General features: G+C 42.8%; 1 protein-coding gene across 1 annotated transcript in view; it reads right to left on the bottom strand.

Moving 5' to 3' along the window:
- Positions 1-27,871, bottom strand: part of ANO4 (anoctamin 4) — a 414,571-nt gene that overhangs the window by 111,116 nt on the left and 275,584 nt on the right. The window contains exons 8-9 of the mRNA XM_019480982.2: positions 27,454-27,498; positions 20,956-21,087 (exon numbers count right to left, since the gene is read on the bottom strand). Coding sequence (XP_019336527.2) covers positions 20,956-21,087; positions 27,454-27,498 — 177 coding nt within the window. The remainder of the gene's footprint in view (positions 1-20,955; positions 21,088-27,453; positions 27,499-27,871) is intronic.

Here is a 27,871-nt window from a genome sequence, read left to right on the forward strand (position 1 = left end):
TGCGTTCTGAACAGGAGCTTTCAAACTATCTTGCCTTGGATACCAAACCAGAATACAGGCAATACAGCCGTCATCCAAGAATGGCCTCAGAGTAATGTGACCATAACTAGGAACAAACTGCCCAATTAATTCCTTTTGATATGTTCTGTTTTTTGAATTACACTTCATAATTAAAGTACTTCAGGGCCAAATTCTGTTCCGATACATAGGTCAGCAACTCTAATTTGAATCAATAGAAATTTTGTGTATATCTCTAGGAGTAAAATGTGGCCCTTTTAATGTTGGTTTATTTTTAACTCTACTTGGGGATGGAACAGGATATTTTCTATTTAATGCTAAGACAACAATTTTAAAATCCAACACTCCATGATCTGGTTATTAGGCTAATATGCATACCCAAGCCTTTCTTTGGTAGAATTCTCCTAGCATTCAGGTACTAGGTGTCTATCCTAAACCTCTGGTACTAAACAGTAGTATCTAAATGCATAGCCATTGTAGGTTAGGTCATATACCATGGAACAGATGGCCTGAACTTAAGATGGACTGAACACCCATAACTTCCATGAAAGGCAATAGAAGTTGTGGGCACTCCACTCCCATTCATAGATAGAAAGCACCATAATTAAGGTAAATGTGTATCAACGTGGCAAGATTTTCCTTAGTATGGTTCAAGAGGAAAAAAACAGCAAAGCAGAATACATTTGGATGAAGATGAAAGGTGAAAGATGAAGCAATGATATAATAGTGGAGATTTATTATGGGCCACCAAATCAGGAAGGAGTTATATGAGACATTCTTCAAGGTGATAAATCTATCCAAAACCTATGGGATGGTATGATGTGAGACTTCAATTTTCCAGACACCTGCTGAAAGAACTATATAGCCAAACATAAAATGTCAAGCCAGTTCTTAACTTGAGTGGAGGACAACTTTCTGTTCCAGAGGTCTGAGGATACAACTAAAGGATCATTTATCTTGGATCCTGTCCTCACCAATAGGGAGGACATGAAGGTGATGGGCAACTTGGAAGGGTGTGATCATGATATGATAGAATCCCAGATCCTGAGACAGGGAAAACATGAGGTCAAGCAAAAATAGGATGCTTGATTTAAAAAAGTTGGATTTCATCTGACTCAAGGAATCAATAGGCAGGGTGCCATGGGAAAACAGACTAAAGGATAAAATGATGAACTTCATGCTGGGGTACTGAAAGAACTGCCAGGAGAGATTCTAGAGTCCTTAACAATGATCTTCATGAAGTCTTGGGAGACAGGTAAGGTACCACAGGACTGGAAAATAGCCAACATAGGCCAAAAAAAGGCCAAAAGGAGAACCTGGGGAACTACAGTTAGTCTCACCTCAATACTTGCAAAGTTACTGGAGCATATCTTAAGAAAGGCAATTTGTAAACATTTGGAGGAGGAAAGGTTGATCACAAGCAGCCAGCATGTATTTACTAATAAAAAGTTATTTCAAACAAAGTTGATCTCCTTCTTTGACATTGGCGATGCGTAGGGGGTGCACGCAGGTGCACGTGCACCCTCTGCATGTGGTGGTACACCTCCTATGAAAAGGCGGCATCTGCGAGTGGTCACCAACCGCTGGTCGGCACTTGCCACCCACCCTCCTCCCATTGCCGACAGTGCCGGTGGTGTCTGCAGGAGCTCCCCACTTACTGCTGCTGCACTCCTGCTGTTGCTGCCGCGCTCCTGCCGCTGCCAATGCTGCTGTGTCCCACCAGCCGCTGGGGGCACGCATCATTCATGTTCTTTGACAAAGTAATTATTTGAATGAAGGAAATACTGAGGATATAAGTGTATTCTAGACCTCAGCAAGGCTTTTGGCAAGGTCCTACATGACCTTCTCATAAACAACTTAGAGAAATGTGGGCTGGGCAAAACAACTGTAAGATGGAGAGACAACTGGCTCAATAGCTAGAACCAAAGGGTAATTATTAATGAATCCATGTCAGAATGGCAGGTGGTTTTGAGTGGAGTCCCACAGGGATCTATCCTGCACCCAATGCAGTTTGCATTTATTAATGATTTGGATGCTGGCATAGAAAGCTTCCTGAGCAACTTTTTAGACAACATGAAACTGGAATGGAATCTGAACACAAAGAATGGTAGTGCAATTCAGAAAGATCTTGACTAATTGGAAAACTGGTCTGAAGCTAACAGGATGAAGTTGCATGCTGACAAATGCAAGGTGCTACACCTTGGGAAGAATAATCAAAAATACAAATATAAAATGAGTGACACCTGGTTGGATGGCCACACTGTGAAGAAGGATCCAGGAGTCTTGGTAGATCACAGACTTAATATATATCTGCAGTGTGATGCAGCCACACAAAAGGCAAATGTTGTTTTGGGATGCGTCAACAGAAGCATTAGGTGCAAGACACAGGAGGTAACAGTGATAGATTCTTGGCACTGGACAGGCCTCATCTAGCATACTGTGTGTAGTTTTGGGTTCCACGGTTTAAAACGATGTGGAGAAGTTAGACTCTAAGGTCGTGTCCATGTATGCAAGCACGTGCGCTTGCAGCAGCTCAAATAGAAGCGGTGCAAATTTGAGCCAGGGCTTTTTGCCTCAGCGCATGTGCACAGACACGCACTTTGCTGTGGAGCAAATTGTACTACTTAGGGCAAAATAACCCTGCCTGGCTCCTCCTGGATCTGCAGACAGGGGGAGCTAGAGCCCGGGGCCAGCACCTGTACTGTCCCCAGCAGTATAAAAAGCTGCCCTGTCTTGGCCCCAGCAGTATAAAAAGCCACCATGGCAAGTAGCTCAGGGGTACTAGCCCTCAGGAGCTTCTGAGGCCCAGCCAATTGGTACCTGGGGACACTACCCCTTGTGCCAACTGGGCTGCTGAAGCAGTCCTGAATGTTCCCTGCATCCTCTACCCACTGCAGCAGTCTGGCAGTGGGGGCTGCTGCCTGGCTGTGACCTGCTGTGCACCTGCCAGACCCGGATGGGGACTGCACAGCCAGCAGAGGCTTCTACCCCTCTGGGCCAGCTGCCAGTGGACTGTGGTTGCAGGGTTGGCCTCTGTGCGGCAATACTGCCATGTGTGTCCCCTGCCCGGCTGGGGATTTTGACTGAGGTGTGCCAATGTTCCTTCTGGGACTTAAAGCCAGAGGTTCCTGGCTAGAGAGTTTTGCCCCTCTGTTCAGGGTTATACTTGCTGCCATATTTGGGGTCAGGAAGGAATTTTACTCCATGGTCAGATTGAAACAGACTGTGGAGTTTTTTGCCTTCCTCTGTAGCTGGGGGTGTAGCCCTCTACCTGGGATCTCTTGAGCATATATTAACAAACTTTTACAAAAGCAGGACGCTGGCTGCTGTGGTCCCTCTGCTTTACTTGTGGCAGGTTAGGGTATTATGCCTTAAGTTGTTTCAGGGTTGATAGTAGTTTTACTAAGAAGTTAGATCATGGATTTTTATAGGATGGTTTGGCTAGGGATGATCCTGCCTCAGGCAGGGGTTTGGACTAGATGCCCTCTGAAGATCCCTTCCAGCCTTACTTCTCTAGGATTTTATAACATGCCTTTCCTCTACTGTCCTTGCAAAGAAAAGCTACTTACTTGCAGTGAAAGCCCTTACTAAGGTAACAGGAGAGAGAGATACTGAAGTTACAAAGTGAGAAGGTCAATACACCTATATTTTGCTATTATGAACTGGGTGTCTCTAGACTACTTCCTATTTATTTTCATTTTGTGAAATGATGAAGGCTTCTGTCCATCACTATGTCTGCACTTCATCTGAAGACACGTGTTACAGATTGGCCTACCACGGCAAACTTCAATCTCATTATTTCACATTACATTAGCAGTGAAGACAGTGGCACAGGGTTCATAATGGGCTGTATAATTCCTCTGAGGACCCTGGATACTTATTTTGGCAGACAGCAGTGCCAATGCCTGTGCCTCCACATATTAACTGCTACTGGTACCCAAGCTAACTAAATGAAACCAGCTCATATATGCCTCTGTGTCTACATATGCATCTGCAGAAATGACACACATTCTTGGGCTTCATTTTGTGTACTTTGTTTGCTTCAGCTAACCATTGCTTCTCAATGCAACTTTGTCCAATTTCTCCAATATATATTCTGTGCCTCCCTCCATACCAACCATTAACAGCCTCTCAATCAATTTAGTCATGGGACTTCACTCCAAACTTATCCTGTTGTGATATCACATGTATTTTCATTATTAATGTGAGCCTTTCTATAGCATCCTGATGCCTGAGCCAAAAACGAAAAAGATTTAACAGATGGTGTTTCATCATGTCTATCTGGACTGTATACTAAAGTTGCATGGAAAATGTATTTTTTCTATAAATTGGAACTGATACTTGTCTTCATGATTTATTCAAGTATAGAAAGGAAAAAAGGTGGCTCAGATCTTTCAGTTACTTCCTTCACACATACCTAGCATATGAAGATTGAAGGCTTTTAATGGGTCTTCCATTCTATGGGAAGAAGGGCTGGGAAGCCCTTTTGGCTAAACAGGGAAATCATGGTCCTCCTAAGAAAGAAGAAAGAGATGTACAAACAATGGAAGCTTGGGACAGGCCCCAAGGAGGACTATACAACAATGGTCTGCACTTGTAGGGAACAAATTAGAAAGGTTAAGCTGGCAACTGAACTTAAATTAGCAACAGGAATCAAGGGCAACAAGAAGTCCTTTAGGTAGCTAGGGAACAGGAGGAAAGCAAATGGGAGTGTGGGGCCACTGCTCAGCAACTCAAGACAGTTGGTTACTGGCACTCAGGAGAAAACTGAACTCCTGAATGACTACTTTGCTTCAGTATTTCACTGGGCCAAGGGGAAAATCATGCCAGATAGGTTACAGTATGAACAGGGCAGAAATGACTGCCTTCCTATTATTGCTGTAGAACTGGTGCATAATCAATTAAAGAAATTAGACATATATAATTCAGCAGGACTGGATGAACACCATCTGAGAGTGCTGAAGGAGTTGGTTGAAGTTATACTGGAACCTCTGGTAAAACTCTTCCAAAACTCGTGGTGCTCTGGAGAGGTCCCTGAGGACTGGAAGAGGGTCAATGTTGTACCCATCTTCAAGAAGGGGAAGAGGAAGGACCCAGGGTAACTATAGGTCAATTAACCTAACTTCAATCCAAGGGAAAATCCTGGAAAAATTAATTAAGGAGTCCATATGTGATAGGCTTGCAGAACGTAGGATTCTGAATGACAGCCAGCATGGCTTTGTTGCAGACAGGTCTTGCCTTACCAATTTAATCTCTTTTTATGATCAGGTAACTTGCCACCTGGATGAGAGAGAAGAGGTTGACACTGTATACCTTGGCTTCCGAAAAGCCTTCAATCTGGTATCCCACGATGTTCTCACAACAAAATTGGAGGATTGTGGGTTTAACTGCGAGACAGTTTGGTGGGTACGAAACTGGTAATGGGGTATGACCCAGAGAGTCCTAGTGAATGGATCTATGTCATCCTGGTGAGAAGTGGCCAGCGGTGTCCCACAGGGGTCAGTGCTTGGTCCAGTACTCTTCAACATCTTTATCAATGATTTGGATGTGGGGGTGAAGAGCTCACTGGCTAAGTTTACGGATGACACCAAGTTATGGGGAAGTGTGGTCATGCTTGAAGATAGGTTACTGATGCAGGCATATCTAGACGGACTAGCAAGCTGGCCAGGTTGGAACTAGATGAAGTTCAACATTGATAAATATAAAGTGCTCCACCTGGGGACAAACAACCCCCTACATACCTAGGGGCTTGGCAGCGCCAAAGTGACCAGCACCACAAACGGGGGGTAATAGACCACACTATGAATATGAGCTGACAGTTTGATGCTGTAGCCAGCAGGGAAAATAATACTTTGGCATGCATCAATAGATGCATCTCCAGCAAATCCAAGGAGGTGATTCTTCTGCTTTACTCAGCATTAGTGAGACTACAGCTGGAGTACTGCATCCAGTTCTGGGTGCCACACTTTAACAAGGATGTGGTAAAGCTTGAGTGAGTGCAGAGAAGGGGCACCTGTATGATCAGAAGAAGCCATACAAGGGAAGGTGAGGGACTTGGGACTCTTCAGCTTGAAAAAGAGAAGGCTGAGAGGGGACTTGGTAGCATCTTACTGCTACATCAGGGGAATATAGCAAGGGCTTGGTGAACAACTGTTCACCAGGGCACCCTTAGGGAAAACTAGGAGTAATGGTCACAAAGTCCTGGAACATCATTCCAGGCTCAAGATTAGGAAAAACTTCTTCACAGCCAGGGTGTCCAGGCTGTGGAATAAGCTCCCTCCAGAGGTGGTGCAATCACCTACCCTGGAAATCTTCAACAGGAGACTAGACAGTCACCTTGCTGGGGTCACTTGACCCCAGTTGTCTTCCATGCCTGGTGCAGAGGGCTGGACCTGATGATCTTCTGAGGTCCCTTCCAGCCTTACAGTCTATGAATCTATGATGATTCTTGGATCTGATTATATACAATTTTTATTTTCTTATCACACAAAAGATATCATTATGTGTGGAGGGCCTTAAACCTACCACAGGAGTCAGCCTGCTGAGTATCCATGTATATGCTGGGCTATTTATTTTTTCAGTAGCATGTGAGAGTCCAGAATTCAAAAAGGAATTGGAGAAATGTGGAGGAAATCAGTAGCTATTCAGCACAGGAGTTATGGATATAGCCTCTGAACCAGAACTTCCTAGACCTTAAATGCAAGTGGGACACAAGATCCTGGGCAAGGTGGACCTATGGTCTGCCCGAGTAAATAGCAATTCTTATGTTTTATGTAGAATGCAAAATTAATTTGGTAAGGAAGGAATTTTAGGTCTTCACTAGTAACCCAACTATACAGTAAGGTTAGAGGGGGTGTGCTTGCTACTCTAAGATATGGGCTGAAGTAGCTCCTGAAAGCAGCATTAATTTCACCCATTTTGAACACTCAGCAAATCTTTGTCCTATAAAAACTGCCTATAAATGAAAACACAAGGTTCAAATATTATTCCTAAGGGCACACATATAAACCCTCATGAAATCACTGCAGCAGTTTTTTATTCCTAATAAAAGTATGATATAAGAATATGTTAGTAAATTTACCTGTGTTGACTTAATTCAAGCCCTAACATTCATCAGGCCCATCTTAACCCTTGAGAACAGTAAGCTAAATTATCTTAACATGTTTAGATGAAATTTTTACATTCCTTCCCACTCCAACTCAAAGAAATATTCATCTCTTCATTCCTAAAACAGTGGATGTGGAAGTCTGATTTGGACATTTCAATTATGAACCCATTAGGTTTGAAATGCTTGTAATTTTTTCTCTTTTATTAAAAAGAAATTACAACATATTTAAAGGTGAAATGCTGATAAGACTCTTAGCTGAAGCTGTGACAATCTGATACAAAAGCATTATGTTTATCGGCAATCCACACAATATTCTGATGAAACATTAATTCAGCTTAGGTCAGCTACTTAGGAAAGGCCATTGCTTTCCTCAGAATGTACCATTAACACCATTGTATATGCATTGCTGATTTATTGTTAAGAGCTAGGTGGAGAAAACTCTACATACAGTAGTATTTAGAGATGAAAGAGAAATAATTATTTTTTACTGACCGATCCCTGATGTTTCATGGTTTATTTTACCTGTGTGAAATAACAATTGACACATGTTCTTTTCTGTTCAAGAATAATTTTGCTCGAAATCAATGGAGAAATTCAGTTTGGGAATTCACCCCTTTCAGTTTAGGAATTAAGTATGTGCTTTAAATTAAAAGCATTTAAGCATTGGGTCTGTGACAGGACTTTAAGCAGAGGCTGTAAAGGATGCAGTACTGCCCTGAGTGGGGCTATACTGAAATATGCACTTGCATACTTTTCTGAATCACTTGCCCAGCTAGGCTGTTTATTCTTTTCCCCTAAGGCGTACTTTCTCTTTCTCTGCCTCAGTCTTCAGTGACAGATAAATGCAAATATTTTCTATTATGAGTTCCCCCAACCCCTTCATTAAAAAACCCAAAAATTAATATTTGGCCAAATCCAGAAGTCTGTATCCAATACTCACTCATTACTTACCTGAGGTAAGAGATGGGTAGCGGTATTACCAAATTAACTCAAATATAAAATGAGGTTTTTCCCCCCCTCAATCAGCCTAGGGGAAAATGTCCCTTGTCCTTTTCCTCATACAAGGTCCTTTTCCTCATACAAGAAACTTTTCCTCATACAAGGACTTGGTGGTCATTATTGACCACAAGATGAACATGAGCCTCCAATGTGATACTGCTGCTAGTAAAGCAAGCAAAACGCTTGCTTCAATCCACAGATGCATCTCAGGCAAATCCCAGGACGTCATTCTCCCATTGTACTTGGCCTTGGTGAGGCCGTAGCTGGAGTACTGAATCCAGTTTTGGGCTCCACAATTCAAAAAGGATGTGGAGAAGCTTGAGAGGGTGCAGGGGAGAGCCACGCACATGATCAGAGGTCAGGAAAACAGAGCTTATGACGAGAGGCTAAGAGCCATGGGACTCTTCAGCCTGGAAAAGCACAGGCTCAGGGGTGATCTGGTAACCAACTATAAGTTTATCCGGGGTGCTTACCAGGATCTGGGGGAACGTCTGTTCACCAGAGCGCCCCAAGGGATGACATGGTCACATGGTCACAAACTCCTCCATGACCGTTTCAGGCTGGACATAAGGAAGAACTTCTTTACTGTCCAAGCCCCCCAGGTTTGGAATAGACTGCTGACAGAGGTGGTGCAAGCACCTACTCTGAATGACTTCAAAAGATATCTGGATGTTTATCTTGCTGGGATCCTATGATCCCTCTGACTTCCTGCCCCTGGGGCAGGGGACTGGACTCGATGATCTTCCGAGGTCCCTTCCAGCCCTAATGTCTATAAAATCTATGAAAACCTCCTCCACTAAATACATTGCCTATTAAGGCTGTGCAAAGCTTCAGGTGCCGATTCAACTTGGAGGAGATTTGGCCTGATTTGGTGGCCAAATCTCTGAATCCAAATTGAATTGGGAGACCAATAAAAGTTCCAAATCGATTTGAAGCTCTCCAAATTGATTCGGAAAAGATTTCGAAAGCTTCGGAGATTCAGGCAGTTCCCACTCGCTGTGGCAGGGAGCTGGACACGGACTCTGTGTCAGTAAGTAGGGGGCGGGGGGAGGGGGGAAAGGGAGCTGGAGGAGGGGGAAGGCAGCATGGGGGGCCCCCTGCTAGACCCCATCCCCTGCCTGCTCTCCCAGCCACCCTGAGTGCCCCCCAACCTCTGCCCACTCTCCCAGCCACGTCAATGGCTGCCCTGCCCAGCCACAGCATCCCAGTGCTTTAAAAGAAAAAAAAAAAAAAAAGCCTCGCATTCACCGGCTGCTGCCAGGTGGGGGGCGATTCCTGCTGCCTCTAACTGCCCTACACTGTGTGGGGGACTCTGCCACAAGACCCCATTCCCCACCTGCTCTCCCAGCCCTGTCAATGGCTGCTCCACCCAGCCCCAGCTCCTGGTTCTTAAAAAAAACCCAAAAAAACAAAAAAAAGCCCCACATTCACCAGCTGCTGCAGCAGCCACCGGGGTTTTGGGGGCTCATGATAGAACCCCTCCAATGCACTGTGGGGCAGCAGGGATCACCCCCCACTTGGCAGGAGCTGGTGAATGTGGGGCAGCCATTGATGGGGCTGAGAGAGTGGGCAGGGGATGGGGCCTGTTTGATTTGGACATTTGGCTTATTCGGTGGCAGCAGAATCTCCAAATCAGATTCAGCCAAATCAATTTGGGACAGTGATTCAAAACACTGAATTGAATCACTGTCCCCTGAATTGGCCAAATCCAAAGTGAATACTATCCACCTTGCACAGGCCTACTGCCTATCACTAAACTGCTCCCCGAAGCAGCATCTACTCTGTAATGGAAACCAACTATGAAGTTGAGTAAACGCAACCAAAATTGAGCATGCCTGTAAAACACACAGCCCATATTGGGCAAACATACTGATGGGAACCTACCACAATGATAGGTTAGTGCAGTCCATATGAATAAGATATAGTGCCCATTGCACACAGTTCCCCTCAGTGCTGACTTTTTCTCACCTCATGGTGAACCACTACATTTCAACTTCCTTTTTACTCCCACAGCTGAGCAGAACCTTTCTTTCTTGTTTCCAAGGATTTCTATTTCTTCATTGACTTAAAGGCTAGGGGCAGACATTCAAAAAGACTGAGCCTGAATTGATTCAGTCTTTGCAGGATAAAGGCAGCCAGCTCTGCACTAGGGGCAAAGGGAGCAGCCCCGCGCAGCCTGCCTAGCCGCTTGTATCTCTGCAGCTCTGCACTGTGTCTGCAGCTCCACACTTGCAGTGGGGAAGCCTAGCACTGGACTCTTCAGGAAAGCAGGGGAGGGGATCCCTCCACTCCTGTCAGAGTGCGGGACCTGCACATTGGGGAAGCAGCTGGCTCAAGTGTGGGGCTTCCCCCGCTGCAGGTTCAGGCTCAGGGAGCAGAGCTGCAGAGATAAGGCAGGCTCCACTCCCCCCCCCCCCCCACACAGCATTGGCTGGAACTGCACCTGCACCAAGCAAGAGGACCCTGAACTCCCCACTTTTGCTGCTGCCGGGTAGCAGGGGCTGCATGCCTACACCCCATACACCCTGCCCAGCTGAGCTCTGTGGTCTTGCTGTCCCTCTAGGCTCCAGCATGGAGCAGAACCTTCCCCTGCCCCCACTCTTGGGCCCAGAAGCAGTGCTCTTGGGCCCAGCAGCATTGCTCTGTTCCCCAACATGGAACAGAGCCCCTCTCTCAACCCTGTGGGACAACCTGCCCAGCATGGCCCTGTTAAGGTGAAGGGGGCAGGGACAAGGGTTAATTCCTCCCTCTGTCTCTTCCTTGCAGCCAGGAGCCTGCCAGCTCCAGGGGCCGCTACTGCAGCCCCCTCCCCTCTGCTCCCTGGCAGACAGGTCCACTGCACCTGTGGTGGGGGAAGAGGGGAAGGAGGGAAGAATTAACCCCCTCCCTGCTCACTTTGCCTTAACAGGGCCATGCCAGCCAGTGTCTCTGCTAGGGCCAGTCCCTGCTCCAGCTAGAGAGCAGAGGGGCAGGGTCAGCCCTGCAGCTGGAGCAGAGAGCCCTGCCCAGCCCAGAGAGCATGCTGGGATCCTGGGGGTATCTGGTTTATCTTAAACCAGCAAGGGGTCTGGGACAGACATTGCATAAACTGGTTTGAGCCAGATCAGTTAAATCTGATACTATATTCAACCAGATTTATCTGAAACCAGTTTTGGCCATTTTGCAACTGGTTTATGTGCACTGGATGTCTGTTCGGTTACAGGTTTAAACCAGTTTCTGATCATTTGGACTAGTTTATGTTTAATGTCTGTCCCTAGCCAAAATGTCTGGCAAAAATCACCAATGTCTATGTAGATGATAAGCTCTGTTGCTTCTCTTGGCCTGTCACATGTGATTTGTGTAGCCCTGCCCTCCATGAGGTAGAGCTGGATTAGGCAGCCCTGAGCCTTAGCTGCATATACATTTTAGAGGATCCCAGGACTTGTGACAAGAACATCCAGTTCCAGACATACATGGGACTAATTAGCACGTGGATCCTCTGTTGGGGTATCTAGAGTACACGCATATACTAAGTAGTGCTGGGCTGTGGGATCACCATGGCTTAAAATTAGGGCTGGCAAAAACTATTAAAAAAATTAATCAAAATTAATTGTGAGATTAAAAAAAGTTTTAATTAAGCACAATTATGATCACATAGTTAAACAATACTCAGCATCCCCCCATCCAACAACCTGGAGCCTGTGCACCCTGCAGCTCCTCCCCTGCCACCACCAACAGCGCGTAGCTGGGATTAAGGCTGTGTGCGTGGGTTCTGGCTAGTCTGGAGCTGGTTCGCTGTGCTGGGCAAGTCCAGAGAGGGCATGGGATGGGCCTTATTTTGCCCACCCCTGGTCAAAATGGATGTGTGTGATTAACGTTTGTTTCTAAAATTCATGCATTAATTTGTTTTGCATTATTCATGTACATTAATCATGATTAACCAACAGTCCTACTTAAAATGCTGTTGACTCTGCTGGGGCCCACCCCAGTGCACTATATGATAAATCATAAGCCTTTTGGCTTTGGATTAATATGCATAGTTTATACTATGTATAGGTAGGTACAAAAGTGCTGCTTAAACATGTGTTTATGGAGTACCTGTGCTAAAATTTGCAGTAGTATGCAAAAAAAAAGTAAAGTTTATCAATTTTGGATGAACAAAGTTTATGGGTACCCATAATAATTTGCACATATGCAGATGTATGCAGATTACTACAGATATGTTTATTCAAAGTCAGTGTTTTCAAATTTGCCCTTTACTTCCACATGCTCACATAGAACAGGGTCTGAATATAAGGGGGTGGGAGGAAAGGGGCCACCTAACACCCTAGATTTATTTTCCCTGCTGTAGCAGTGGGGGGGGGGGGGAATTTAAGGCAAATGTCCAATAATTAGATGCTATATCTGGAAAATTATAAGAAATTTATAAAATTTCCATATATAGAATCTAATCATGGGGGAATCAAATACATATGGTAGTCTGAAGTCATGCAGAAGGCACGGCAGGGTGGCACCTTAGAAACTAACTGGTTCAGAGAGGCATGAGCTTTCACAGGCTGCAGACTACTTCTTCAGATGCTAGGAACAGACCACTGCTTAGTCCTACTTTGTCAGATTGACCAGGTTGTTGCCTACAAAAGCTTGCGTCTCTGAACTACTTAGTCTCTAACATACCACTCTGCTCTACCATCTGCCTACCTCAGTTAAATTTGCTTAAGTAAGGACTGAATAAAAGCTTAAGGAATTGGACCATTATATTTACTCTATCAATGCTCTAGAACTTGAACAAACATATGATATATTCCATTACAATCATCATGGAGACTACACACGGAATAGCTGCACAGCTAGGTACTACATATGCAAGAAATTGGAAGTAAGGAATCATTCAACTCAGGAAAGCTAAAAACTGAAGAAGGAGATCAAAAGGTACACTAACAATTTTTATAATAGTGCTCAAAATCTGAAATTTGAATTTACATGATTTTTTAAAATCGAGTTTCCAATTAGGGGCACATAAACCCCCACACAACTTAAAAAATAACATAAATCCTTGTTTTAAAAAAAAGGCTAAGTATGATTAATACAAAATTTGCATGTGTACAAGGAAAACTGCAAACTAATGTATTTCAAAAGAAACTGTATATCTCTTCAGCTGACGACATGAGTTTAGGGATCCACATCTTTTCTGCAGTGTTGATGATAACACTGATCCCACTATGATCCCTGTACTGCATATAGTGTTTCTTTTGTTATGAACTAAAACATAAGCAAGCCATGCTTACCATGAACTCAGGTAAGCAAACCAACAAAACACCTCCAACACCTTAAAGTAATGTTTTGGTCTTTAAGCATCATCTGTGAGCTCCCTAAGAAAGTGTACAATGCTTCTGATGTTCAGGACCTGGAGTATGTACTGAATAGGTGAAGATGGATTAGAAGGAGAATTTGACAGTAAAACACAGTTGAGCAGAATTTGAGAAAGATGAACTAAGACTTCTGTTAAGCTGTTCTGTTGTTACTTCACCCTCACATCTGATATTTAATGTTGTCCTTCTGTTGCATTCTGATTGGCACCTTGACTGTAAGCTCTTTGTGGCAAGAACTTCTATTTTGCCTTCTTAGTGCCTAGTCATATCTAGATGTCACGATGACATACATCATAAATAAATATCCACAGCAGTATTACCTAAAGAAGCCTCAGCACTACACCTAGATATTTTGCTTCCTACTCTGCAAGCAGTTAGGGTTGGGAAAGTCCCTAGTAACACTCTTCCCACAAACTGTACCACAGCAGTGAAAGTTTCTTCAGGTAGAAAGGCCAAGTGACAAACACCTTGTTTTGCATCTGACACACACTTTTATTTAACCAAAGCTGTATAATGACTTAGCATACCTCTGTGTACCAGCTTTACTTATTTTCAGATATTGCCAGCCTCCAGTACATTTAGTCAGTGCTGTGGGAGGTCCCAATAACATACTTAACCATATTGTCAGGCATTGGAGTTTTAATCTGAGAGAATCTCTTACACAAATGCATTGTTTTCCAATTTTGACCCATGTGGTTAGCCAAAGTTTAGGGCTTCGTGAGTTGTTTCTGTTATGAGGAGGAACTGAAAATGTAGTCAGGCATCTTCAAAAAGGTCATATGTATTTACAAAGAGAGCATAAAGTTCTGTTTCCATGAACACAGGAGGAATCAAACAATAGGAAACGGTTTGCTTGCAATTTCAAGTCCCTTTTATCTAGCACTCAACACAAAAAGCTCCTTTTTTTTTCCTCAGGGGCATGCTCTCAATTCCTGTACAGGATTCCTTACAACCTTCTCTCAGATTCACTGGTCTTTCTGCTATCCTAGATGAACACAATTTAATCAATGCTTTTGTCCCTGTTTTTGCTATATCAGTCATTTGGGAAATCTTTTGGGCCACACAGTTCAGTTTCCACTCAAACCTTGCCATGTGCCTGCATTTTGGTCCTTATTGTTTCAGCTGCCTACTTACACAAAGGAACTAATGGCTTCTTTACATTTATTGTCAATGAAAGGCATTGGTGTTAAACCCACCAATTCCAAACAAGGTTTAATGCAACACACAACAGGGGATATACTTACCTGGCTTTTAATTGATACAACTAAAATGCTTCCTTTTCAATTTGCAAGAAATGCAAAAATCTAGAACTCTTAAACTAGGTTTGTCAGGGGACAGGGATGCAGAAGACAAAGAGAATCTAGGAATAATGAACCACATGCCAAGCACTGGAAAAGTCCATGTAAGTACTGCGGGCCCAATAGACATCAGGACAGAGGGGTACCAAGGACACCCACCAGAGAGCTGAAATGTTTCTATACTAATGCTAGGAACATGGGGAACAAGCAAGAGGAATTAACACTCCTGCTTGCAAACAAAGACTTTGACCTGGTTGGATTAACTGAAATCTGGTGGAACCCTACCCACGACTCGGCAATAGGCATTGAGGGCTATAGGCTGTATAGACGTGATAGAGTGGGAAAAAGGGGGGGAGGGGGTCACTTTCTATGTTAAGGAGCAAAATGTGTCTTCAGTAACCAAGATGGGATCAGAAGAGGGGCATATTGAGGTACTGTGGGTCAGAATACAAGGGGGTTAGGGTGAAAGGGACTTGGTAGTGGGAGTTTATTACAGACAGCCACTCTAGGGGGATGAGCTAGATCTGGAATTCTCAAGGCAGCTCTCAGAGGCAGTACGCTCAAAGGACATGGTTGTCATAGGTGACCTTAACTACCCTGACATCTGCTGCGAGGAGTAGTCAGCTAGGTCCGACTGTTCACGTAGGTAGGTTGTTAACCTGCATACAGGACCTTCACCTAACATAGGAAGTATATGGTCCCACTACGGGAAATGCCTTACTGGATTTGGTGTTTGCTACAGGGGATGACCTGGTGGGAGATCTGTAGATACAGGGTAATCTGGGAGATAGTGAATTCTAACAATTAGTGGTCACTATCTGACAAAAGGGGGGAAGAAAACTAGTAGGGCAGAAGTGCTAGACTTCAGAAAAGCTAACTTCAATGAGCTCAGGAGGTTAGTAAGTGAGGCACTGAAGGATAAGAGCCTTGGTGAGATGGGAGTCCAGGAAGGGCGGTTGTTCCTCAAAGGAACGATCCTTCAGGCACAGAAGGGGACAATCCCACTGCACATAAAGCAGGGCAAAGGAGCCAAAAAACCCTCTTGGTTAAACAGGAAAATCCAGGAAAGCCTAAGGATGAAAAAAAGAGGTATACAGACTGTGGAAACAGCGGGTAGCCACCAAGGAGGATTATACCTACTTGGCTCACATTTGCAGGGAGTCAGAAAGGCCAAGGCAGCAATGGAACTCAGGCTGGCAACTAAAATTAGAGACAACAAAAAGTCATTTTTCAGGTAAACAGGAAACAAAAAGAAGGTGCATGGTAACATAGGACCCCTACAGGACAGGCTATGGCAACTAGTGATGGATAGGAGGGACAAAGCTGAGATCTTCAATGAATTTTTTGCATCAGTATTCCTGAATACAGATAATGACATATTTCTAAATTGGACTATAGACAAGCATAGGAGGGAAACCAGCCCACCAAAGATTAGCGCTGGCCTAGTGAAGGGACACTTGGAGGGGCTTGACATATTCAAGTCAGCAGGCCCAGATGATCTTCATCCAAGGGTGCTGAAGGAATTGGCCAGTGTCATAGCAGAGCCACTGGCAGGACTGTTTGAGCACTCATGGAGCTCAGGACAAGTCCCAGAGGACTGGAAAAGAGCCAATGTGGTCCCTATTTTCAAAAAGGGGAGGAAGGAGGATCCAGGTGACTATAGACCAGTTAGTGTCACCTCTATCCTTGGGAAAAGCTTTGAAAAAATTATTAAGGATTATATTTGTGGGAGTCCAGCAGGAAAAATAATGCTGAAGGGCAACCAGCACAGATTCATAGCAGGTAGATCCTGCCTGACAAACCTTGTTTTTTATGACCAGCTCACAAACTGCTTGGACACAGGAGTTGAGGTGGATGCCATATACTTGGATTTTAAAAAAGCTTTTGATATGGTTTCACATCCCATTCTCATTAAAAAACCAAAGTGGCTGTGACTTAAGTGATTTCATGGTCAGGTGGGTGGTGAATTGGGTAATGGGATGCACCCAGAGAGTGGTGGTGGATGGGTCAGTACCAGCCTGGAAAGATGTGGGCAGCGAGGTCTCCCAAGGCTTGGTCCTTTGACCAGTGTTCAGTATCTTCATCAGTGACTTGGACAAGGGCGTGGAGAGCACTCTGCCCAAAGTCATGGATGACACCAAATTATGGGGCAAAGTACGCACATTGGAGGGCAGGGAATGGGTTCAGGAGGATTTGGACAGGCTGGAGAAGTGGGCAGAACAAAATAGGATGCAGTTTAACAAAGACATGTGTAAAGTACTGCACCTAGGGAGAAGGAATCACCAATGAACTTACAAACTGGGAGATGATCTTCTAAGCAGCACAGCAGTGGAAAGGGATCTCAGAGTCATAGCTGACTTGAAGATGTACATGAGTCAACAATGTGATGAAGTGATCAATCACACTCTATTGTACAGATGCATCACGGACAGTTCTAAGGAGGTGATACTTCCCCTCTATGTGGCATTGGTAAGGCTGCAGCTGGAATACTGAGTCCAGTTTTAGGTGCTGCACTTCAAGAGGGATGTGAATAACCTTGAGAAGGTCCAGAGGAGGGCTACTCATATGCTTATTCGAGGAGAGATTGAGGGACCTGGATCTCTTCAGCCTCCGTAAGAGAAGGCTGAGAGGTGATCTAGTGGTCGTCTACAAATTCGTCGGGTGGGAGGGGGGCAGCAAGGGATGCTCTGTTTACCAGGGCACCCCCTGGAGTAACTAGAAACAATGGCCAAAAACTGACAGAGCAGATTTAGACTAGACATCAGGAAGAACTTCATCATGGTAAGGGTTACCAGAATCTGGAATGGACTTCCAAGGGAGGTGGTGCTCTCCCCTACCTTGGAGGTCTTTAAGAGAAGACTGGACAAACACCTGGCTGGGGTCATTTGACCCCATCACGCTTTACTGCCCAGGGCAGGGGGTCAGACTCAATGATCTACTGAAGTCCCTTCTGACCCCCCAAAAAAATCTATGAATCTTGGTTCAGGAATGATACCTTTCATTAGACCAACTAAGAAATTGCAAAAGAATGATCTTTTTCTGCAAGCTTTCAGGCTTAAATACCCTTCATCAGACTCTGGGAAAATTAAAGATGGTAAAAAGTCCTCATAGGTAGGAAATAAACTTGATTTTTGCACAGAGGGAGCTGGAGCTGGAAAATCTGTCCCTCTGGATCCATGAGCGTGTCTCTGTGAGTTGTTCTGAGTTTCTCTTTGTTGTGTAGATCAGGTAGGATTCCTTCCCTGGAGTGTCAGATGGCAAGCAGGGAGGTTTAAACATCTTTCTTTTTGTTCTGCAATGAAGTTTAAAATCTCAAATTGGCTAAAATTTGGCATCTTGAATGTTTCAGGGATGTATGTGGTAGTCATGCTGGTCTGAGACACAAAGAAATGCAAAAATCTTGAACTCACAGAGGCACTCTCATGGACCCAGAGGGACAGATGTTCCATCCCCAGCTCCCTCTGTGCAAAAATAAAGTTTATTTCCTACCTATGGGGACTTTTCACCATCTTTAGTTTTCCCAGAGCCTGATGAAGGGTGTTCAAGGCTGAAAGCTTGCAGAAAAAGATGAGGGTTTTTTTTGCAACTTCCTAGTTGGTCCAATAAAAGGTATCATTTCTGAACCAAGAGTTCTAGATGTTTGCATTTCTTTTGTCTCAGACCAACATGGCTACCAAATACATCCTTTTCAACTTTACATTTCTAATTAGTCAATGCTTGCTTTCTACAACCAAAAAAGAAAATAATTTAAAAGGCCCCTGTAATGCCCTTTTCACTAAAAGAATGTTAACCAACAAGTCAGCCAACTGAAAAAAAAGAGAAGGAAAACCCAACAGAATGGCAAAGCCCACAAGGTCATGAAGGGACTGCAAGAATCATATAAGACAACACTGTGCAGGGGGAAGAAAAAGGCTCTGCTAGTATTTTATCTGTAACAAAATGAAAGGAAGACAAAAAAAAGCAGAGGAGAAAAAATGTCAGCTCTGCTGGGAAACAAAGCTTCAAAGTATGAAGTGATATAAAGGAGGTGTCAAGCAACAATAAGCACATTAATGAACCTAAAACAGTACTTAATAAAAAGCTTTATATTAACAACTCAAAAACTAACAAGGATAAAGTCAGGACAAAAATAATCTTCCTGCCTATGTTCAAAGTATTCTCTCTCAAGCTTCCTACAAAACTTTCTTGTGAACCCTAATTTCTAGCAAAGTTACTAGTAACATTGATCTGGAGGCTCTTGTTCTCTCCTTTTCATTTTTGCTGATTTCAAGCCTACAGAAGCATTTCATACATATTATTTCTCTTTCAATTCTTGTTGGTGCCTAAGTATCTAAAGAGATTGGCTATGGAGTAGAAATTTGGTGGAAAGAGACATGTTTGTTAACTTGTATCAGGAGGGGAGTTTTGCTAGAAATTATGGAGCTTGGCTGCTGTTTTTGTTTCCTGATTTACAGATATTTTAAATAATGAAAAAGCACCTAATATGGTAGAATTTATTTTATACACTGATATCAGTTGCAGTAAATAAATCATTTACTTATTGAATAGTTCATTCACAATGACATGTTTACCAAAATATATCTTCTCTCTGATACAGGGATAGTCTTGACTGACTTAGTTCACAGGCTGATCTTAACTTCTTCTGTAGTACAGAGTTCTTTTTTGTTAGCATCCTGGTCTGTGCTGCCTATTCAGTGTGCTTCTTTTTATTTCAGTATCTGATTATCACTTCTCATATTGCAAGCACTGAAACGCTCCATAAAGAACTCTCCTGTCCTCCATAATTTGCTTTGGCAACTGTTACTGAAATTGCAGTTCTATTTTGAAAAGTGACATTATGATACTGAGAGTTTCCAAACTGCTAGTCACAGAGCCATTTCCACATTAAAATGAGCTATGTTTACAGGGGGAAAGATGCTTTCTCCCATTGCTGAGCCCTGTCAAGCTGGGTTTTTTCTCCTCTTATGCACTGTCACTAGCAATAAAGCTAGTACAGGCTAACCTATGCCTTTGGCAATACCTGTTCAGCACTGTGAGAGGGGGGTCACGCCTAGCTCCATCTCCCTCTGGACTCACCTGCCAAGACTTGGATAGAAAGGAAAAGGAGTGGGATTCAGTAGTAATTTCAGAGCAAGGAATCACTATATGCCACCCAGGTAGTAAGTTCTCACAATGTAGCCTTTATTTCACAGCAGGAGGTTGTAGGGTAACAACAGCCTCACTAATTACTTCATTAGCGAGGGAAGCCTGCACGACTGATAAGGGAACCCTGCTGCTCCCTCACTGTCTGGATCACCCTTTCAGCATCGTGGCTGTCCCGATTGGGCCGATGGCTTAGTCTAGCTCCTGCTGCCCATGCACCATCCTGGGGACACTCTCGCTCTCTCTCTCTCTGGGATCCCTGCAGAGCCACTTCCTGGAGCCCCATGGTCTTTCCCCGCACTCACCGGAGCAGCTGGGAAAGTAGTTTGCCTTGTAGCTGACCCGCTGTGTCCTCCGGAGTCCTGCAGTCCTGGCATCCTTCTGGATCACAGGTTAGGCTTTTTGTTTTCCCTCTTCTGAGGTCCTGGTAGTCCCTTGTCCGTCCTCCAGTGCCCAAAGGCAAAGTGCATTTGCCTCACCGCTGGATTTATACCAGCTGTGGTGGGTTCATCACTCTGTCCTTACCCTGGTGTGTAACTCCCTTCACCTGGTAGGGTGCATTCTTAAGTCATCCAAGCCTGAAACTATCTCAGTAACAGGGCTCCTGCCTGTTACAAGCACCACTGTCATCACTACACTGGCATAAGTTTAACTGATTGGCCTTGAAACTAGAGTTTAGTAAACTATTTGTTGAAGCTACATAAGAAGTGGAAAAAGCAGTGCTCTCATCTAGAACTGCATTTGCTCTGCATTGATTACTAGGAGAAAAAAGCTGTACTAATTTAATTTAGGTAAATTTATGACCACCTATTGAGAAGGGGCTATTTTTACATGGTCAGTTTCCCAAATACTTTACCATTAGCTATATTTTACCTTTATCAATACATGTACAAAATACCTGTATTAACCTTCACTGGATAGGGAAATATTACCAACAAAAATACCAATAATCCTTAATATCTGCACTGAAAACTAGATTTCTATAAAATTCTTTTGGAAAGAGATATTTTGCTTTAAATTTAAGATTTAACAGAATACTCACTGGTGGATCCTTTGTTGGCTGAAAGGGGCAGTGTAGCAGTCATTCTCCTCCAGGTCTGGCAGTGTCTCCTTGTCCAGTTTCATAGGCTTTCTAGGTAACCATCCTCGAAACCTGCTTATTTGTTTCTCGATCCTGCAGTACATGAAAGGGGATATCCAGTGAGACAGCAAGGAAATAGGGTATCCATTATCTACTACATTTAACCCTTACAGAGTACTCAAAAACACAAAATATAAGGATGTGTAATATTTACAGTTATGAAAGAAGCAAAGTGTGTAAGGCATTTCAGAATTCAGACTGAGTTACATGCACTGAATGCAGATTATTAATAACTAGCATTCAGTAGAGTAGCAGCATCTTATTCTCTTCCTAACAGAACAGCAACACAGATGCTGCAAATCTTAGTAAAACCCAATAAGCTTCTGGCAGCCCTCAAACTTTCACTTTCTGAGCTTTTTTTGGCTAATTTAATTTAAATTTGGAAATTAATTGACACACTATAGTGTGCTTACTAAGGGCATGGAAACATTAGGACTGAAGAAACCATTACAGAAAGCTTTGGCAGCACGATCCCAGAAAAATAAATCATCTCACTGCAGTTTTGCATCAACTCATACATGAAAAATATTTCCATGAAAACAAACTGTTTATTTCTTTAATATGCTTCAACTGCAATGTCTTAAGGTAGTACATACTTTATGAAATTACATTACTCAAAGCATATGGCTTGGGAGAAGAAAACAATGCCAGGTCTCACATTTAACAGTCCCACTTCAACACCTGAAAACAAACTGATGCTGAACAAGAGGGAGGGGCATATTTGCAGCATGCTCATAGAAAAAAAAGCAAACCACAGATACACATACCAAGATTGCAGATGATTGAGAGTGACATCTTAAAATCAAAAGCAAATCTGAACTAAAATATTACACAGAAAACGTGGAGTAAAAACACAGAATTTCTCTCACAAACTATATTCTTCTCTCAAGAGCACCTTGGATTTTACCACCCTAACCAGAATTTCCTGCCTGTGTAAGGCCTGGGTTTCTATAAAGACTCACCCATCATGGAACTATTCACGTGCCTACAGTTAAACACTATGGCCATTTGTACACACCACAAAATTGGCCTTTCAAATGACTTAATGCCCTTCTGCACTGCTTTAATGTTGCAGCTGTTTGCACATGTCAGCGGCGTAATGTGCATTAAATGACTTTGGGACGCAGCAAAATAAAACACGTCCAAGGTGTTTTAGTTTGCTACCTTACAGCAGTGGAGGGATGCACTGGGGTCTGTGCAGCTCAGGGTCTGTGAAGGCAGCCCGTACAGGCAGGCTCTGCTGAAGGAAGAAAAAAAAAAAAAGCGGCCTGGTGCTTCCCTCAGTGTTTGTGGTGTCTCCCAGGACTGCCTGGGCTGGGTGCCTGCAGGCGGGTACCAGTGCTGCTGTGGAGTGAAGGAAGCTCACCCTCTCCTCCCCTTGCCTGAGATGCAGGTAAGGATCAAGCCCGACCCTTGTGTACCTGCCATGAGGGTTTACTTTGCCCCGAACAATTGAAGCATTGTTTTTAAAAACCCACTGCTTCAATTTAGGGAGAATTAAATTGAAGTACCCCCCCCCGTGGCATGTACAAATGGCCTAGGCAAGTACTTTGAATCAGGCCCTCCGGTGCCAGTCAAGCAACAGCCTCTGAAGTCAATGGCAGTCTTTTGATTAAATTAAGTTTGGAAATATACCTCTTTCTCCTCCTTTCACCAAAATCAGCCAAACAGCTTCATAATCCAAATAAACCTTATTGTGATGTCTCTGATGTCACCGTAACTCAGTAGGGTTTGAGATAACCCTACCAAAGCATTTGAGGATGTAGGAAACTGATTCTGTATTACTGCATGTGCTAGTTTAAAATGGCACATGCAGTAATAAAATTGTCTTGGAAAGTTCTACCTGTTCTCTGTGATTCTGAAATGTAGAGTCTCTTTTGTAACTGATAGAGAAACACTGGAAACCATAATTTACAGTTTGTTTTTCAATTTTTAAACAAATTAATTCTGACAGTTTTTGTGCTATTTGTGTAAGCCCTTGGCACAAGTATTCTAACAGATAAGTTTGCAGTTGGGGCTACTTGTTAAAGTAGGACAATTTGTGTCAACATAGCAAAGTATTCACAGAAAATGCATTTTAAATCCTTAATTCTGAGCAGCCTCACAATTCTAACACTTGCACTCAGCCAATTAGAAAATAGAGAAAAAAAATCATAGAATCACAGATCACAGAATCATAGAAAATTAGGGTTGAAAAATTAGGGTTATCTAGTCCAACCTCCTGCTCAAATCAGGACCAACCCCAAGTAGATCATCCCAGCCAAGGCTTTATCTAGCCAGGTCTTAAAAACCTCCAAGGATGGAGGTTCCACACCTCTCTGGGTAACCTGTTCCAGTGTTTTATTACTTTCCTAGTGAGAAAGTTTTTCCTAATATCCAACCTAAACTTCCCTTGCTGTAACTTGAGACCATTGCTCTTCGTTCTGTCATCTGCCACCACTGAAAATAGCCTAGCTCTATCATCATCATGTGATGGTTGTACAACTCTAAAGTACTAAATAAATGCACAGTAATGATTGCTCAGTAGTGCCTCATGTAGATGTGCTCACTGATTCTGAATAAACAAACCCATATCGGAAACTGGGACTAATTCAGAAAATTCACACACAGAAAAAAAGGGCTATTTTAGTGGACTAGTAAGCCATCATTTTTTTTTGTTATTCTAAATTAATGGTGGGTGACCTCCTAGAGTGGAAAGAGCAGGTCAAAGAGGAACAAGCTAGAAATTTGTTATAAACCATTCTCTCTTCTATTTCGGGTGACTAGTTTTTTATTTGCTGCCCCCACACAGCAATAAGAGAAGTTTCCAGCTTTTAAACAGAAATTTCTTAGGGAATGTATTAATCTCCTATGTCCCTCTCCTCTTCAGTGAAGATCATGGAAGCCATAATGCCAGAGAATAAGGTCAGAGTTGGAAGAGTGCACACCTGCTATGAAGGTGCAGTGCCTCTAAGAGAAGGCCTTCAGCTCCAGGCCTGTACTGTGCAGAAGGGCACCTCAATGCTATATGAAGGATCAAAGCTTTGCTCTGAGTCTCCCCTTTCACTGACTCTCTTCTATTGAAAGGGGCAATTAAGCCTTTCAGTATTACACTTTGTTTTTTGTTAGTGAAATTGGGGAGGGTTTGATAAAGAACTGTTTCAACACATTCAGTGACAGGCTTATATATTTAGTAAAATAATCTGAATTCTATAAACTGTTAATACACTCAAGAATCTGTAGTCCTCTTCCCATTCATCCTGAGACCTAACATGCATATTTGAGGTATGTATGCTGCTGGTTTATCACAGCTTGCACAGAGCACTTTTTCATCTTAAGAACATGTTGACTTCACCATGAGCTTATCTGAAAATTGACTGGCTTTTGTCATTACAACATTCATATTCCTTAGTGGGCCCTGTGGACTTGTTCGTTCCCTGCTGTTGCATACGCCACACTACAAGAAGTGTAGAACATGTTTCATTTTGAAGCCAACTCTCCAAAGCAAACTATTTCCATCCTTTGAAAAATAAAAATGATTAGACCCTCAGAAGTTGCCTCCAGGCTACTTTAACATGGTCATAGGCACTGATGCAGATTTTAAACTGTGCTGGTATCTCTCTCAAAAAAGCAGGAAGAGGCAGAGTATTGGCACTAATACACAGATAGACAGAATTAAAACATATTAGGTGTGTCTAGATTAGCACAGACATTTGTTTCCCTGGGGACACCTCGTGCCATTGTTATTTGTTCCTGGGGAATGCCCATGCCACGTGTGCTCTCATGTGAAGCAGGTTATCCCAAGTGGGTTAGGGGAGGCTGGGGCCAGCAGCTGGGGTCCTGGGTGGCTTCTGGGACTGAAGGCATGGCTGGAAGCCTAGCCAGCAGCTGGACTGTGGCTCTGGCTGGCTAGGCTCCAGTTTTGGGTTGTGCATGCTGCTGCCACATGCACTGCCCCACTTTTTTTACCCTGGGATCTCCTGGTGTCAAACTCCCCACAAACCATGCTGCAAAGTAACAGCACAGGGAACACCTGCATGTGTGGTGTGTGGTGCCGCAGACAGGTCTGCGGTGCCACATACCGCATATCCACGCTCATCTGGATGCACCCATTGTGTTTCACTGGCTCTAGGTGTGTCTACACATGTATTTACGCTGGCTTAAATTTGCTATGCAGTAAGTTACTATGCAGTAAGAGGGAATAGGCCAGTGTCTACACATTCAGGCACTAAAGTGCATTAATGCTGTATGTGGACTGACTTGGGACTAAGGTTAGTCCCAAATCAGTCCACACATACAGTGTTACTGAGCAGTAAGGCGTCTACACATGCATTACTGCACAGTATCTAATTGGGCATAAATTTGATACTTGCAAAATGCAGGTATCAAATTTACACTCAAGTCAGCATAAGTTGCCATATTTCCTGCGCAGAAAAGGCATGCACATGTAGACACCCTCCCATACTGAACAGTAGTTTCAGTAACTGTGCAGTAGATGTGCATGTGTAGACATGCACATGGATTGAGGCTAATTCATGGCTCATTAGACAAACGTATAAACCTGGCAGGTCTCTGTAGAAGCCAAGAGGTACAGTATGGGAAATTTTAAAGAATACACCACTGTATAACTGTTGCACTCTTCTCTTTCCTGCTGCTAAAAAAATGCAGTAAACAGGCTATCAGGAATTTGGAAAGATTCAGGGACAGTTAAGTATTGAAAACTTAAAATTATTTGTATTAACTGTTTTTAAACCAATCAGTCACTGAGGGATTAAAATATATAAGCAACATATTCCATCTGAGACAAGCTCAAGTCATGTTAGGTTGGCCAGAGCAAGCATCCTCCTAGTTTATTTGATATCGACAAGGAAATGGTCATGACAACTAGGGCTTTGTCCATCTATAACTTATATGATTCTTTACTAGGAACAGGTGCTCATTGACCATGCCTCCAGTTTATGATGTGTGGTTTACACATACTATGAAACCATAAACCATGAAATGTGAGTAGCCTGTAGTTTCCAATTTGGCAAGACACATTTAATTAAAAAAATTAGCACCTGCTTAGGTCCTCTTAGTACAAGTGATCAAGAAAAAAGCAACTCCGTATATCTAAAAAAAATGTGGTTTCAGATGCACAGTAACTGCCTACTTCCTGCAGCTTAGGTAGGATACGGAGACTTTTAAGGCACTCTGTGGCTGTATACCTTCCTGTCTGATATTTTTCCACTTATTCTTTCAGCCTGTGCATTGCTTTAAAAAAAATTGCTGACTATAAGATTTCAAAGTTAGTAAGCCCCAAAGCACTTACTCTGGGGTACGCTGAGGAGAGGAACAGTAACAAGCTTTAGGAGAGCTCACTGTATTTATAGCGTATGCCCATGAACAAAATTTCTCTTTTCATCAGAGAGATCAAATGTTACATACCAAAAAATCATATGTATGCTATCATATTGGAGTAATGTTGATACTCTCATATTACCAGAAGGATACAGTGGTATTTAATACAAAGTACAATGATTGAATACTGATCTTAACAAGTCCAGATCACTTTGGCAAATTAGTTTTACCTGTGGATATCAACAGAAACTGCAGTGGAAAGCACCTATTGTTCTAGCATATGAGTTTTCAAAAACATTCTACGCTGGCCTAACTCAGCATCCATTAAAATTAATGGAAGTTTATCATTGACTTCAATGCAAGAAAGTAAATAAATTGCTGAGTGTACTTGAAAACCCCATGAACAGCATCTTAGCATGGAAAACCATTAAGTGGATTGCCCTTTGCCAGGTTTTACATTATTCCAAGATTTTTGGAGACACTTTGGACCAAAGAAATTTTTTAATCAAATCAAAAGAGTGAAAGTTCTGGATACTGAGAGACTTTGACTGTTTTATAAATGAGGTAAAAAAGACAAAAATGCAAATACATCTTAAAGATATTTTGTAACTGAACAGAAGTGCTTCAAGGTTAAAACTTTAGGGAAACAATCCTTTATCTATTGATTTCTGTGATGTTATATCACAGATAAATTTGCTTCGTGGCCTTTTTATTTACCTGTAAAGCACTATGCACAGCTACAGTATAGGAAATAACTAATTTCAACACCACCATAAGTCAGGAAGGGTGCACTGTAAAGGAGAATAATTTATAAGAGATTACAGTAATATTTTAACCCCCCACCCCCCAAAAAATAAAAAGTTTCTTCTGCTTTAAAAGATCCCACTAATTTGAAAGATGTTTCCTTATACTACAATGGGAAACTGATAATTTCTTTCAAATATTCTTTGAAGGTATGGATTTACAAGCCTAGTAAAGCACATGTATGTTCATACCTGCCCTTCCAATATGAACTTTACCATTCATTTATCTATAGATCAATATTGACATAAAATATGCCAGCTGAAGTGTTTTACTCACCTGTTCATGAACTTGTATCTGCGATGCAGGTAATAGATTTTTCTCCTGGAAGAACAGCAAAAATGAAGCCAGTCGAGAAGAAAACCCATCGTCAGTTACAGTATGAACTAGCAAGGAAGGAAAGGAGATTGAAGATAGAAGCCTGTAAGAGGTGGAGGAAGAGACTAAAGAGAGATTAACAGAACTGTCAAAGGAACCCAAGACAAATTTTGCCATTGGTTGAATTGCATGAAGCTAATTTTTTTGACTTCTTTCTTCTTTCAGCGATTATAAATGTGTGGATGTCAGGGACTTAGAAACAGATCCATGTCAAAGAATTCAGTAAATGGATGTAAATTTTTTACTGGGCAAATGCAAATATGAATAAATTAAACTATGTGCTTTTCACATCAATAATTTAATCATTAAAATTGGACTT

Source organism: Alligator mississippiensis, chromosome 4, assembly GCF_030867095.1.
Source record: "Alligator mississippiensis isolate rAllMis1 chromosome 4, rAllMis1, whole genome shotgun sequence".
Taxonomy (NCBI): domain Eukaryota; kingdom Metazoa; phylum Chordata; order Crocodylia; family Alligatoridae; genus Alligator; species Alligator mississippiensis.